Source organism: Corvus moneduloides, chromosome 5, assembly GCF_009650955.1.
Source record: "Corvus moneduloides isolate bCorMon1 chromosome 5, bCorMon1.pri, whole genome shotgun sequence".
NCBI lineage: Eukaryota > Metazoa > Chordata > Aves > Passeriformes > Corvidae > Corvus > Corvus moneduloides.
The window spans coordinates 56,294,155-56,310,366 of NC_045480.1; the positions used below are offsets into that span (position 1 = coordinate 56,294,155).

General features: G+C 42.3%; 1 protein-coding gene across 25 annotated transcripts in view; it reads right to left on the reverse strand.

The window, feature by feature from the left end:
• ADGRL3 (adhesion G protein-coupled receptor L3) overlaps positions 1 to 16,212 on the reverse strand; it is a 492,701-nt gene that overhangs the window by 252,322 nt on the left and 224,167 nt on the right. For 24 of the 25 annotated variants that reach the window (XM_032108821.1, XM_032108825.1, XM_032108804.1 and 21 more), the window contains 2 exons: positions 11,416 to 11,436; positions 10,469 to 10,682 (listed from right to left, as the gene is read on the reverse strand). In XM_032108821.1, coding sequence (XP_031964712.1) covers positions 10,469 to 10,682; positions 11,416 to 11,436 — 235 coding nt within the window. The remainder of the gene's footprint in view (positions 1 to 10,468; positions 10,683 to 11,415; positions 11,437 to 16,212) is intronic. The other variant, XM_032108807.1, reaches the window with a different exon arrangement.

Consider the following 16,212-nt stretch of genomic DNA (forward strand, 5'->3'; position numbering starts at 1 on the left):
AAGGGAATATTGGGTTTTAATCTCTTAATTATGCTTTTTTCCCCCTCCCCTCTGAGTGCATTAATTTGGCAGTAAAGGTTTCTGCTCTCAGCAAAGGCTGAGACAACAAAGCCTCTCGGAGCCCTGATTTTTGGCACCACCTCACTCCTACTTTATGCTTGAGGCTACTTCCCCTCTGACTGATTCTTAATTTGAATAAGCTTTCACTGAAGACTGTATCAGAACTGCAGCAAGTTAATCTTATTAAACCATACGAGTTTAAAAACTCATAGCTTGATGTCAGGCAGGCTGTTTCCAAATTGGTATACTTAAGATCCAAATTAGATCATGAGCAAAATATTAAAAGGCACTAGAGCCATTTAAGAGTGAACTTCCATTTTGAAAAGAAATTTCTGGACATTGAGACCTCAGGACTCGTGCCAGTTCAGTGGGAGTCAGGCTCCTGGCTGCAAAGGGTGCTTTTAAGTGCTTTCAAACCTTTAAAATTTAAGCTATGGAGAAAGGAATAAAGGAATTTATTTCATCTCTTGTCAGTACTAGCACAAATACATGGGTCATTCTGAAGGATACTTTATGTATAGGAAGTTGCTACTCCAAACCAAAGTTTCCTGACAAAAACCATCTTTGGGTTTGGGGCACACTGTGTCAGCTGGCATTGAATCTGTTAGCTGATGCAACAAAGTGCGTTTTAAGCACTAACCAACAAAACCACCATCCACTTTCTCTCCATTTTATAAAATACTTATGGTTTTTAAATAATTGTCAAGTGTTTACAACTTCAGTTTTCCTTCAGCCACCTCTGGGTACACAAGATTTCCCCCCCACAATCGACAGACATGGCAGAAGTAGTGATTACAATACAATCCATGCTTGGCTCACCAACCCATGTGGTTTGCAGCAAAGCAGGTGGTGGGTGAGTCGCCCTTAGGTCCCCTTGACTTCCAGGAATATGGTGAGAAGAATCGCTGGGTGTTCTTACCACCTGGATGCCATCCAGGCCACAAAAATGAGGAGAGACCTCTCTCTCTCTCTGTGGAGATTTCCTGGAAGGTTTCTACCTCCATGCCGACTTCAGACAGCTCTTGTCACATGCACAGCTACACAGGCCCCAAAGTGTTCTCTGGACTGCAGCCCACCACAACAGGCATTACCCTGCACTGTTTAGTGCCTGGCTTTAACTCTTTCCATCTAGCTACAAGTGCAGCCAATCAAACAAAATTGATTTTCCAGAGCTCCGACTAATCCACTGCGTTGAAGGTGACCTATATTCTTTGTGTGTGTTATCATTAACAAGTTTGGGTTTTTTTAAGGTATCTTGGATATTAGATGCCTGTCTTCAGCTGTCAGCAACTTTGCCAGTAATTCAAAAGGGCATCAAGCTGCACTTCTGATACTGGGAGGTTTGGTTTTTTTTTAAAGATGTCTTTTTTGCTCCCTGAAACATCAATGGTGACAGTTACTCATCTGCATTTGTACATGAAATTTTCCATGACTCATGGGAAAATCTCTTGAGATACCAACTTGAGCACACTTCCAGTCCACCAACATCTGTGACAAGGTTATAATGCTCCAATATTTTTGAGTGAGACCCTGGACACCTGCAACAAGTACTAAACTTTTTCCAGAACTAACCTTGCTCCCTCCAAACCTAATGGACGCTTTTCTGTTTTACTCCACAGATTTACTAGTACCAAGGACCTGACTTTACTTTCCATGAGTACTATCTGGGCACCACTGTAATCACTGCAGTGGAACAATCTGTTCCAAGCAACCAAGAGAGCCAGTAATTTATCAGGAGCAGCGCAGGTGTTTTGGGGAAGGACACAATTGTATTTGTGTGGGTGTAATACTCTTGAGTCAAATGGGACATTCTGTGCAATTCAAAGCCAGTTGGGGAAAGGAAGAGCAGAAGCAGGCTTTACAGAGAGAAATGACCTCAAACTCTCCAATTTATGACAAACAAATTTTTTTTTCTTCCTCTTCTGTCCTTTTGGGTTTGCTTAAAAACAAAGGCTATTCAGGGAAAACAACAAGAACCTTCACACATTCGTAACAAAAATCCATACCAGCTCCCATAAGAAGAAATATTTGAAAGAACATCACCTTCTCCCTTGGAAAACAGAAAAGTTAGAAGCCATATGACAAATGAATACAAGCTAAGGAACAGAAATGGCAAAGGTAGCTTGGATGCCTCTGTCTCCACAGTGAGGAAGGATGGCAATGAAATTAAGACCTAACATTAATTTTTGACACAGTAAGATATTATCCTGCTGGACTTAAGAGCTCCTAGAAGTCATCATGACCAGGGACTAAATGAGACTCAGAAAGGATTTGACCATTTATACAGGCAGCAGAAATACAGAACAATTACAATTATGGCTGAAAATCTAGAAAGAATTATTAAGAATCTTGGGCATTGGGGTGAAAGGCCATCTCTAACTACAAGGGATCAAAAACAAAAAAAGCATGGGAGCGGCAGAGAGAGTTCCTGCCCACTATGAGATGCCACATCCTACCCTGAGAGAGGCAGGACTCGGCACAGGGGCAAACCGGTGACTGTGTGGCAAAACTCTATCCCCATTCTAGCATCTTTCCTTCTGGCTAGCTTGAAATCCTTCCTCCTTTTCTTGCATTAGTTTTATAGTTCTCTGTTGTTGTCTTGCCCCATAACTCAGTCTTCCATTTCTCACAGTGTCTCTGTGATAAAGTTTTTTCCTTCTTTGTCACCAGCCCTACTCTGGGTAAAAGCATGTAATATACAGCCTGCTACCAACTGCAGCTCTCGGTAACAGACTGAATGCTGAGGCCGTAATTCAGTCTGGAGACTCCACTACTGCCCATAAACCACTCCCTGTCTCCCAGTTTACGATGTCAGCAGGACTCAAGCTGAATTAAGGCTTCTACTCTATATAACTGACACCAATGTATTATCTTATACATAATGCATAGAAGATGGCTCTAATCAAATTCCATACCCTGCCCTTTCTTTACATCACAAATGTGGCCTGGCATTTCTTATGCACTCCGCTTACTGATACATAAAATCCTTCTCCTGAATTACAATGGGCATCAAAACCTGTTCTTGGGTCACCGCTTCCAGTAACTGTCATTCCTTCCCCCTTCTTCCCAAAGAGGTTGAGATAAACTTCAGTTTATCCCACTAACAAAACTCAAATTTAAGGACCACATTGAACTGATCACCCAGGAACATTGCCTGCGTCAGTCCATATTTTCAATGCTGGCAAGCAAATGGTTTGTGTCTAATGGACATCTTTGGCCTGTTTGCATTTGGTATCAGCAGTGATCACACAAAATGCAAAGCCACGCTGTGGATGCCAAATTGCAAGCGTGCAAAGGTGATGTGTCTGCAAAGCATCTGCAGGGAGCGCTTCCAGCCCTGCAGAGAGGCACAGAAATCCCAGGCATGCACACACAGAGAGTGTGGTAGAAGCCAGTGCTGGTTTTACATGTCTTGGAACAGAATATGGAGTTCAAGCTCCAAAGATTCCACAAACGATGCAGCCAAAAATGTGCTGAATGAAAGCTTTGAAATGTCCTACAGAATAGACAATCCCCTGTGTATAAACCCAATTTCGACCTCAGGCACAGACTAACTGAGCTCTTTTGTACATGAAGAAAGACAGAAGCAAAAGAAAGCAATACAGATGCATCACTTCAAAGCCATCTCACCTCACAGCCCTTCAGACATTTTACCTAACCAGAAAACCAACCAGAGAAGGAGCGTGCACATATCTTTCTAATCAAAAGAAATTTTTGCTTTGTTACCTTAAGCTAGTGTAAGTCCACTTGGCCTGAACAAACTTTATAGACTATCTTGCAATGCTTTGCGTAGATTTAAGCCTTGTGGCAAGAAGACCAAGCATCTGACGGCCAATTCCTGCCACAGCCTTGTATGACTGCCACATTCAGGTGGATGGAAGATGCAGGAAGACTGAACAAAAGCATCTTCGATGCTGATCACTTCAGCAATTTAGGTAATGGGCAGGAGGTGCCACGGGGGAGCACGCAGATGCCTGGCTTTAAACTCTGCTCTTTGGGCACCTGAGATAATGACTGCATGGTACAAAACCTGTTTCAGCAAAACCAGAGAACACCACCAAAGAGCCTAAAGCTGCATCTTCCCTGAGCACCTTTCTTGTGGTTCCAGGACACTGCTGCCAGCAACACATCCGTCCTTGCTCAACCCTTTCTCCCATGTTACAAATGAGCTGCTGCTCTCAACAAGCCTCAAATGTTCAGAAGAAAAACAGATGACAGGAGCATGTTTCACATAGGTCTTCTCCCACTGGCAAAAACTACGTGTGAAAGGCTGCCAAGGGCAAGCCAGTCGCTTCCCTCTGACAGGCTAGAGGTGGCCACTTTCACACTAGTAAAATAATGGATGCAGTAATAAACCTGGATTTTTCCTGCATGGTTTTCAGCATGTCATGTATTCAGAGGTTCTGAGGCCACTTTAAAATATGATTTACCCAAGAGATTATCCTATGTCTTCTCTTTGTCAGTTAAGGCCAGGGTGGGGTGGGGAACTGGAAAGAAACAAAACAAAATACCTGGAAAACTGAAATGGTCTTAGAAAACAGCAAAGATTAATTCATTCAGCTTCCTCCAGCATGCACACATCAAGGAGGCCTTTCTCTCTGGCCACAGGGGCTGCTGGTTGCACTTTGCTTTCTCAGCTCGAGTCGGGATTTTCCCAAATGGCAATGCACTGGAGTCACATGCTAACAGCAACCAAACCCCAACAGCCACGGCACAATACAACCATCTAATTATTTATTTATTTCAAGTGTGGTGTTTTATAGCTGGCCACAGCTACCAATTGGTACTCAGGGAGGCCTAAAGCACTATTTTTGATCCACAGAGTCTTCCACGGGTTTGGAACCTAATTACCTTCCGAAGCTACTGCCTCCTCCTCATCTGTTACCATGGCAGCTGCAATCAGCTGAGATGTTTGGGCTGGCAAACCCTGATTTGCTAGGGTACCAGGGCAATTCCAAGGGGCTGTCATTTTAAGAATTTACTTCGACAGCATTTTCAGGAAAGGAAGAGGTAGGATAAATTAAGACTGTGTAGGCTGGGAAGTAGCAACAAATTTTAGAGTGATTCAACAGCCCCGTGCACAAAACCGCAATAGGACTTAGTGGTGGTGTTTGGTTATTTTTGACTTTTTTCTGTCTTAGTAATATAGCATATGTGCCCTTGTCCCAGGGTCAAGGTTCAGGTGAGATTAACAGAATTCCCTTCATTTAAAAATCTTTCCACACAGTGAGAAAATAGATTGTTTAACCAAGTGGTGAGGCTTGTTTTCTAACCTTTAAAATCAGAATCCAGGGAACGTGAGCTTCAGTATTCCCCGTCGATTTCTACTGGTTACAAAAACTGTTTAACTGAAACATTAGTATTTTTCCATATTGATGCTTTTCACGTGGAGATCTCAAAGCGCCAGACTTCTGCTTCCCAGAAAGCCTAGCTTCCCATTGCAGCATCTCAGTCCTTCAGAAATGTACTTCTCATGCCATCTGTGTGGTAACAAATTTAGAAAAATGAGTAGTATCTTGGCAGGCTTTGCAAAATGTGCTCAGGATGCAGAGGAGGGTGGTGGGGTTCCTACGAAATAGGGCATTCAGTATCTGACTCAGAGGTGATGACAGCATCTAAGCAGGGGGCTGTTTTCTAAGAAATACACCATTAATTTTGTAGAGCCTGACACAACTGTGCTGCAGTTCAGCTGAAGCCATCCCCTTCAGTCCTGCTGATGGCCTTGTCATTACAGAACCTCCAGGTCTGCAGCTCTCCTTGTCCTCTGCACCTTCCCACATGCACTGCAACAAGCTATTTGATATAAAAGACTCTACAAGAACATCCCAAAACTAGTATGTTCAAAACCAGTGGCCATTTTATGAATGATTAACGTGAATTATCCTATCTGTAAAATACAGGTAATCCTGCCTCTTTATTTCCCAATGCAAGTGCAGATCACTGACATTTGAAAAGTGTCTTGAAAATCACAGGAGCTGATAACATCAATAACAGCACACCATGAGATGCAATATTATTACAATAATAATGGCACTCATTTCAGACTCCTGCATTTTTCAGGTCATCAACCAAAAACATTAGCAAAACACAGCCCTTCAGAAGATGAAAAATCTTTGCAGTGTAATGCAAGCTGCTTCATTCAATTTATTTATTCTCCCCTATGCTGTGCAAAGTGCCTGCTACCATCCTTCCAACTACCAAGAGAGTTCCGAGTGCCCCTTCTCACATAAAAGGATTAGGCCCTCTGATGAAACTAAAGGGAAATCTGGGAGCAGCTGACCACAGCCTTACATTCCTGCAGTCTTGCGCTTTTTCTAATTTTTTTTTTTTAAGTCTTGACCTGCAAGCTTCATCAATGATGTCAACACTGAAACCACAGGGACAAGCCATGCAGATCAGATTCAAACCTAAAGGAAATTAGCTCAGCTAAGCTACTGCAGGCCCAGCAGGACATCTAGTACCTCCCAGCTGTGCCTCCCTTCAGGGGAGAAGAGAGGAGATAGCTGAGCAGCTTTCAGCAGCCCTCATCCCCAAGCCAGAAGTGGTAAGAGCAGCATACAAGAGCTCTGCATGGCTCTGCTCTAGCAAAAGGCAAATGCTGCCTACTTTGCAAACTGAGCTCTCCGAGTTGTTGAGAGGGATCAGTTCCCCAGCAAGAGCCGTCCGCATCTTCTAGGGTGGAAAGAATTTTGCTTTGATCTTGAGAACAACTGCTGAGACCTGTGAACACTTCTCTCCTGTCTCTTCTGCTCTGCCTGCTGGTTTTGTCATTTTGCCTCATTATTCCATCCCTCCTTTCCTTCCTCCAGATTAAGAGTAGCAGACAATGGTTGGGGTAGACGAGGATCCGAAAAGCAAAAGGAAAGCCTTGCTCTTGCCTTTAGGGCAAAAATTACAATTGTTCTGTGTATGTGTACCTACATGTCAGGTACTTCCTACTATTCCTACCTGGACTTCCCTCTCCTCCTCACCCTTTTTAACATGTGAGGTTAAAGCCTACGGAACAGAGTGTTCTGAACTACAAAGTTAAATACGAAGGTGGTAGTGACAGCACAAAGTTCTGTGAACACACATGCAAAAACCTGATCCACTCCTCTTCTTCCTTCCCTCGCTTTCAACCCAGGATGCTTCCTTGGTGGGAAGCATCCACAGGAAATTCAAGAGAGCACACCAAAAGCTATTTTTTTTCCTTTTTCTTTAGGGTGTTTTTAATATACTAAACTGTGTTAACACTATAAAAACAAAAACAACTCTTACGGGAATAGGAGGCTGCTTTTCCCTATTGTTCGCAGAGAACTCTGGCTGTTGGAATGGATGATATGTTAATTTTGTGGCACAGTCACTCAAGGGAGGACATAGCAAAGTCTCCCATGGTACGGTGCACACAGTTTACAATGGGCATGGTTAGAATTTAATTACGTGTTACAGCCCTTGAAAAGATGCTTCTCCAAAGCAAACATGCTACGAAATACATTTTTTTCTAATCACGACAGGAAAAACTTCAGTTCATAAAGCACACTGTCTGAGCTGTTACGGGCAGCAGCTGCTTGGATGTTTGAAGGAGGGGCTGGCAAAATAAAAAAAAAAATAAAGGCCTCAGAGATTTAACATCCTATAAAATAGCTCCCTACAAGCTGTTTAAATGTCCTTTACTTCAACAATACTCTCAAGATTGTAGAGAGTTTCAGGGCAATACTTGCAGCAAGAGCTCCTTGTGTTCCCTCTGCTTAGGGGGCTCCACAAACACACCGTAAGATTTATGCCTTTCCCTTTCAAAATAACTTCACATAGTCGTCTGCAAAAATTAATTTATATAAGCATACAGAAGAAAGGAACATGTTAGCTCAGGCTGTTGGGTTTTTGGGGTTTTTTTTGGTGGGGGTGGGCTGGGGGACCAATCACTAATACCTACTATAAATCTGCTCACTCACAGCCTCAGCTCACATACTAGCACCACCTCTGTCTCTCACACACACTTTCCTTCCCATCTTTCCCTCTCTCCCCTTCCCACAACCACGCCGGAATGCGTCCGAGTCGGCTGAGCAGTGTTGCTGATTAAAATCTGCCAGTAGTTACACAACTTATTATAGAGCCTACAAGGGGACTGTGTATTTATGAATACAATAATTAATCAATGCATAATAAGCACACACTGCACATACCACTTTTCTTTCCATACACAGACAGCTTCAATTACCATGCAGGTTACACTGTCATGACAATCTTCTAGTTCCCAGTAGCTGCTCCCCCACCCTGCAGCGTTAGCAAAGACAAGCTCACGGTGTTAGAGCCTGCATTAATCTGCAAACCCACCCAAATACTGCTAAATTGATTAATTTTGCAGGTAGAGGCTTTCAGAAGAACATGCCATAGTTAGTGCCACAACTACTAGGCTGTCACAATTTTCCTTTTAAACTACTTTTTTCAGAGGCTGAGCTATAAAGCGTACTTGGAGCTGTGAGCTGACAGACTGGCTTGCATCTTAAGAACATATTTCATTTTAATGGCTTTATTTTTAAATTGTTTCAACTCTTTGAATTAATGGAGATTTTAAAAAAGAAATTAGACTGACAAAAATGCAAAATAGAATATTATTCCCTTTTTTACCTTTCTTTTAACATCAGACTATATTTATTTTCAAGAAACTCAGTAGTACCCAATAACAGGACTGCACGCCTTTTCCCCCCTTCAGTGTCCATCCTTTTCAGCACCACTTTCTGCCCAAATGAAAAAACAGAGGTACTCTGCCCCAGAGATGAGCTTCCCTGCTAACTCCATTTGAGCCTACACTGATGATACCTGGAGATGAGTAATCACCCAAAGTTTCCCATGCAGTCCCATGGTCACAGAAGATGATTATGTGCCCTCCTTGACCCAAGGGCCAATGTTATTGCAGACTTGCTTCACGTAGGGATGGACTAGAAGGTTGCAGAGCTCTGCATTTGGCTCTGGAGCTGCTGCCTGGAGGACTATTACATACATATATAAAACTATTAAAACTTTGTGCTCTCTAACAGCCCACAAAGGGGATGACATGGTTTTATTCTGCCAATATGCAGAGGATTAAGGGTTTCTGCTTGAAGCCACTACCAACCTGAACAGGAGAATTACAGTAATTCCACTAAAACCACACCAAATCCAAGGGACTGGCTGATGGCACGTTGTTACCCTTCCCACTTCTCCTGAAAATGTAGCTGGCATAACCCTATAAACAAGACTTCAACCAGCTACGTGAGGGGGTCCAGCTTAAAGAATTGTCTTAGAGGAGCCATATGCAGCAATGGGGACATTTTTCACAAGACCTCTCAACATTTTGAGACCTAAATACTCAACATGGAGCAGTTCTAAAGGGAAGTCAAAAAAAGCAGTTAGCCTGTGAAACACAGATGAAACTCATGTTGCTCACACCAGTCTATTTTAGCACAAAGCACTTCACAGCAAACGACAGCAAGATACTCCATTAAAACCCTGCACTGCTTTAAGCCATAAGGTCACTGTTAGGACCCAAATACTGTTGTCATGACATCAATTAGCAACACTTTGCCTATGCCAGTGCCATTATTAATACCTTGAAATACTAATCTCTATTACTAATTAACAGTCAAATGCACTAAATAATTATTCACGTATTAGGAATGTATTACTGAATTCAATTACACATCAAGAGCTGTGACTTATGCATCCTTCCCACAACACCACTTGTACCAGAAAATATCCTTAAGAATTCAGCAACATTTAAAAGGCTTTTCATAACCAAGATACCTCTGGGTTAGAATAAACTGTTAGGCCCTGGCTCTGCAAGCCCGACAGGAGTCTGTCTACATGTATAACTGTATCTCAGCTACCATTTCCAAATGCAGCAGCCACGCTTCACAGCTACAGTTATTATACAGAAATTTAGCAATTCATCAATGAGAATACCAACGCTCAACTGGAAATTCAGATCCTCCCTAAAACTAAGCCTGGCAACACAAGGAAGGGTGCAGACACTTCTTTGTGTTTTGAAAACTGTAAATGTTATTCTGAACACAAAATATTAATTGTTCGAAGGCGATTACTGGCCTTCTGTTTGAACACAGCACAAAAAGGAGTAAATATGCATTTTGAGAAAGATTTCACTTCTACATTCATTAAGAGCCTTGATATTTAGGAAATTCAGAAGGAAAATTGGGATGCAGTGAAAATCAAGATGACTGATGAGCAGTACTTAGAGGAAACGTTATTTGCATTGCATGATGCTAAACCAACTCGGTTAAACCCAGAGTTTAGCAATGATAGCTGTAATTCTGTGCACATACATCCAGACTAAGTACCTGCATTTTCTCATGCAAACACACACACAAACTGGTGTGTACGCTCCGGATTAAAAAACCAACAGTCAGCAAACAAAGAATATTAAATACTATACCTTTGAGTCATAATCTTATAGGCATCTGGCAGATAACAGCGGATATTCTCCATCTGAGCAGGATCAGAGTCACAGATCTTATCATCGGTCCTGCCATAGTTGGCACTTTCGATCATGATAACATCTGTTCCCGGGCAGCGCAGCTCGATGGGGTAACTCTCGCAGGACAGCTCCCTTCGGACCACAGCCATGGGCACTGGGGCACGGCTGAAAGCTGCAAGGATTAACACAGAAACACAGTCAACACTGACTTTCCACACTGAGGCTAAAATTAAAAGCGGAATGACGTTAAGCAGCAGGTTTTACCCGTATGCTGTGCTGAGATAGTTTCGGTACCATTGAGATAAGGTCTGTAGAAACGGGGTCCGGTCGCTGGCATGCTGGCTGCCCAGAGAAATCACTTCTCCACTCAGTGACCTCATTTTCTCATCTCAGAAACAAGCTCAAGATCCCTTTTATATAGGGCTTTAGAAATCCCTTACTGAAACAGGTAAATAGCAACTATGGCACTGTTATTAGTTCTACTTACCAGGGGCAAAACTAGTTGGCTTTGATACATAAAATTACAGTCCTGTGTTGTACTTGAACAGGCAAGGGAAATTTTATGACAACAAGCAATCCAAGCACCAGGATCCCACCTGCTCAGCAAGATTGCACCTGTCCTACAGCAGATGTAATAACATCTGTATTGCTCCTGGTCCTTTTCTTAGCCCTTAGAAAATGTGACCCTAATGGCTTTTGCTGTAGCCTGCAGCATGCCAGCGGATGGCCTGCAGGTTCTGGCAACCGTCCCAAAGTTTGGGCCCTGCAGTGATACTTTCCATGGAAAGGCCAATTTATGGGACACCAGATGACTTAAGTTCAGTCTTAGCTTTGAGTTGGATCTGCCTAGATGGTCAAATAGCTGGCAAATACTTGTGAAATTAAAGAGCTCTCAGAAATCTTACCTGTTTTAAAAGAAATCCAGGCTACAGTTTGCAAAAGAAAAAAAAGAAACACACTTTGAGATGCCTTGAAAACACAGCCCTACAATATTAGTAAACAATGTCACTTGACAACAAGCAATTGTATTTCCCATCTTTACAGCTTCTTTGATCCAAAGATCTTAAACAGCTTGATGAACATGAATATATTAATCCCCAAACATCCATATGAAGTAGCTACACATTGTCTTTCTCAACTCAGCTGCAGAAGGGTTTTGCAGCTTCCAGAAGATCTCACGGGAAATCCATGGTGATGCTGGGAACCAAATACTTGTTTCCCAGCCTAGCACACCAGTCACAAGCTAAAATAAAAGCCAGCTCCTTTCCCGCTTTATTCCACGAAAATGAAAACTCACCCGCACCAAAAAGGTTTCCAGATACAGGCATGATGTGCCCTCCCAGCTAAATTTGTACACTTCCAACCACAAAACTCAATGCACAACCCAAGCCTGTCTCTGTGTGACGGTGATAGAGGTTTAACCCTCCAGTAGATCCATGGCCCATCTGACACCAGGCATCTTTCAACAACTCCCCTTCCTCCTGGCCCCATTATAAAAACACCAAAATACCCTCTCCCTGAACCAAAAATCCCATCCAATGTTCTGCTCGTTTGTTCTGTAAAACTTCCCCGTGGTACATGCACACCAAGTTGGCTTATGGAAAATAAGAATATATTGATGTTTCTCGGAAAACCCTTTTAACTGTATCAAGGCTGCTCTGTCTGTCAGGCAGCAATCCAACACATTGACTTCCATGAAGCTTTCTATTATTGTCAGTTGTCTCATTTGTGTATCACTGGACAGATTCTCAGATTCCCATTTCTGTAAATCTGCAGGGATTACTTTAATATCAGACCCTCACTGATGTGCCAGAGTTCTGGACTAATTGCCAAACTCCCAAGACAGACATGTACTTATTCTTGAATAATAGCTTGCACAATTAGCACAGCTTTAGGGTTTAGATCACTTGAGATGTCCTCCTTCCCTGAGATGGGAGAAATGTTTTTGCCCTGGGCTCGTATTGCACCATATATTTGTGTAATGCATTAAATTCTCACTGCCACCAACTTCTGTTACAGGAGGAGGAAAATGAGGAGGACAAGCATGAACCTCTAAGATGCACTGCCTCATTCTTACCCTTGGCTTGATGCCACTGGTCAACAAGGCGAATGGAGGAAGGATGGGACAATGTTAGAGACGGCATTTGATAGAAGAGAGAAGACAGCCAGAAAGGCAGAGTCAGCAGAGCCTGGCAATTTTAGCCTGCCCTACAAACAGCTTCAAGAGGTACTAAGTTTGCTCATAGGGATCTGTCCACAGAAGCCTGCAGAAGGCCCTGCTCTGTGAAACACCGGACTTTACGGCAGAAGGCCAGTGCTGACCAAAAAACTTCTGATGCCAGGATTCTGATTTTGGAAAAGAGCTGTGGTGAGCTCTCCTCTCAAGCCTGTTCTGTGCTAAACCTGAGCAGATTGGTGACATGGGAGGCAGAAGGTTTCTAGCAGCTTTTGGCAGAATGCTGAGGCCAAGGGCCCTCCCTCCTCCTGCCATGTGCTTAGATGACTCCTGCTAACTGCCAAAAAAATGACAAAATGAGGTTTACAGGCAATATTAGCTGTTTGGAGCTATGGTTTGGCCCAGTCTTTGGGCAATCTGGATCTTTTTCTCTGGAAGGTTAATGTAGGCTATACAAAGGGCAAAGTGAGTTGCTAATACTACTTCACTTTTTACAGTTCCCTCTACAGAATACAAAACTTCTGACCTGCATGATTCAGAAAGTATCTTTTTGCTCTTAATTCCTTTTTTCTTTTTTTCCAGTAACTATTCTATATCAAAGAAAGACTTCAAACACGTGAGGGCTGAGGAGAAGCCTGCTTAAAATCACAAAAATTAAATGCCTGAGAATTCACTCATACAAACCTGGTGTAATTGTCAAACAGCAATACTGTACAAAAGCAGCTAACAATAACTCTCGTGTTATGCTGGAAATAAGACATTAAGAATTGCTAACAGCAAGTTACAAAACCATTAAAGATAATTCCCTACCTCTAGTGAGAACACATTTCTACTGTCATGAGTGTGTCTCCTGTACATGAGACTTTACAGCATTGATCTACTAAAATTGCAGGAATATCAGTTCCAAGGACGCCCCCAAAGCACCCCAAACCCAAGCTGAACACCCCTTCCCCAAAATAACAGCTCATGTTCTACTCTCCAGGAAATAATCTCTGGACACATGCAAACATTTCTAGATTTGGCTTTAAACTTCCTGGAATTCACTATATTGCCTTTCACTTGCTGTAAGGAGGACAGCTTTCACTTACAGACACCTCTGTGTGGTATCATGGAGTCAACATTTACATTTATTTTCTGGATAAAAAGCATAAAAAATTTAACACCCTGGAAAAACTAGAAGCAGCTGAATACTGTAATACAGCATGATCTCCTATCATGCTTTCTCCTAAAGCAATAAGCACATGTTTTCCATCCTGCCATTGTCCACCAAATCACTCGCTCTGCATGGCGTTTTTTTTCTACTCCAGTATCTGCAGTAAATACTCCGTAGGGAGATTAGAGCCTGGCTGTTTATCTCCTTGTAAACACATTTTTTGTTGTTGTGTCCCTATATGATAATCTTACTTAATCATTTTTACTGGCTTTCCTGTAAGGAGCAAAGATGTTTTGCTTTTTGCCGTGAAACAAGATACATCAAAGCCCATCTGTGAAATACACAGCACGACTGTATTAATTCATTAATACACTTCTCTCTTTGAGCAGCTCCCTATCTTCGCAGTCTCTCATTGAGCTCCTTATTTAATCTCCTAAGTAAGTGACCTAATTGTTGGCTTGAAGTCAAGAGGAGCTGATGGCTGCTCACTACTTTGAAAAACAGGTGTCTTTTTCCAGGATTCTATGTGCAGACAGCCATCTAAATACAGAACTTTAAAAGAGTGTTTTTCAAATTCTTTAACGTTTAAATGTGTGCCAGCTCGAGTTTTTTAAGTGCAGCCATTTGGTGGAAAATAATCCTTCTGAGCTTCTGCAGGGCAAAGTGAGAGCAGAGGGTGAAAAGGCAACAGATAATGACAGGATTTTATCTGGGCGATTTAGAACTCCTTTGTCTCTGCTAATTTCAGGAGCTGGAAAATTAAGTAAGTCATCAAAATCTTGTGCTTTTTCTCCCCCTCGCTTTTGACCTCAGAACATAATTGCCTCTTGTCATGCCTGCAGGGCATGGGCTTGTAGTTATCACTGTGTGCTTAATCAAATGCCGAAATAGCCTTTAAATTATGTGTCTCCTTGGCTGCTAGAGACTTGTTGAGCTCGGTTACATTTAGAGGCATGATGGTAGTAGATGTACTTTCAAAAGAAAAGTGCGGGTTGATGCTTTCAATCAGGTTTTATATGCAATTTTCCCAGCAAAATCATGTTCTGGCTCAGAATTTTCAGAGTGAAATTTCAGTGCATATTTAAGGGCTGTGAAACAAAAGCTGGAATTGTAGAGATAATTATTTTCACAAGCTCTGTATACGATTTGGTCTGCCCAGCTAAATATCTGACTTACTGTTCCCAAGTGCAAACAGAGCATGCTGGAGGAAGAGGTTTCCTAGTAATTTGCAGGAATGCTTCTGTGTTTGTAATTTTGCAATACTTAATACTCCCACAGTTCACCTTGGCTCTGTGGGGAAAAAAAACCATAAAGTAATGATAATAAAAAAAAGCCTCTTCCCCTTATTCTCAAGCCTACTCGGGTGTGGGTAGGAGTGGAAATCCCTTTCAGTCAATGAGTCAATGGCCTATGTAGGACTCACTCCATGACAAGAAGCACATTCTGAAGTGAATCAGGGCCCTACTTTTCCCTATTAGGATATAAAGTCTCCGTAGTGCATTTGTTTGCAGCGTGCAGACATTGCTCAGTATTTCTTCTCTGTCTCTTTTCCCTAATCCAAATTTTGCCTGGCCTCCTCTCAGGAGCAAAAGCCTGAGTTAAAGATGGTGACAACATTTCTCAAGCATCCAATACTCCTATTTCCCAGTATTTTCATTGCTTACAAATATTGATAAAGTTCTGACAAGCTTAAAAAAGCTTGGTTGGTCCAAAGTTCTCTGAAATCTTATGATTAATATACAAATATGGAAATACCATTCTCTCTTCCCCACCTTCTCTACAGATGCTGACAATAAAAAAAAAAAAAAAGATAGCAAACAAGTCTGGCTTTTCTTATGGTGGAAAAGCCTTTCTTCTACTCCCAGCCTGCAGTGGGGTTAAAGGTGCATCCTACAGACAATGGCTGGTGCCAAGACATTGCAGCAAATGCTTACAACATCCATATCCAGCTCCCCAGGGGAAGAAATGAAGACTGAAGGCAGCCAGTGTGGCCGAAGAGCTGAAGCCATCAGCAGAGCAAGGTTGGACAGTGCTGGTCCCCACTCCCAACTCTCCCCTCTGTGCCTCAGCAGATTGTTGTCTCATCTATCAAAATGGAAAACTTATCTCATCTCCCCCGTTAAGCACTCCAAAATCTGCTACAGAAAGGAAGAAGAGAATTAGATGCATTCTCAGAAAGTGAAAAATGTGGCTTCAGCTTTGGTTTCCCCACATGAATCAAATACTCACATCCTCCTGGACTATCTTGAGCTTTCTTATTTAATAGAGTATATCACAACCAATTAGCAACTTTCCTTTGGTCACCTTCGCCAGCCCTAGTGATCCCCCTTACCCAGCAAACAGACCTCACAAACTGAAAGACCATCTTTTTAC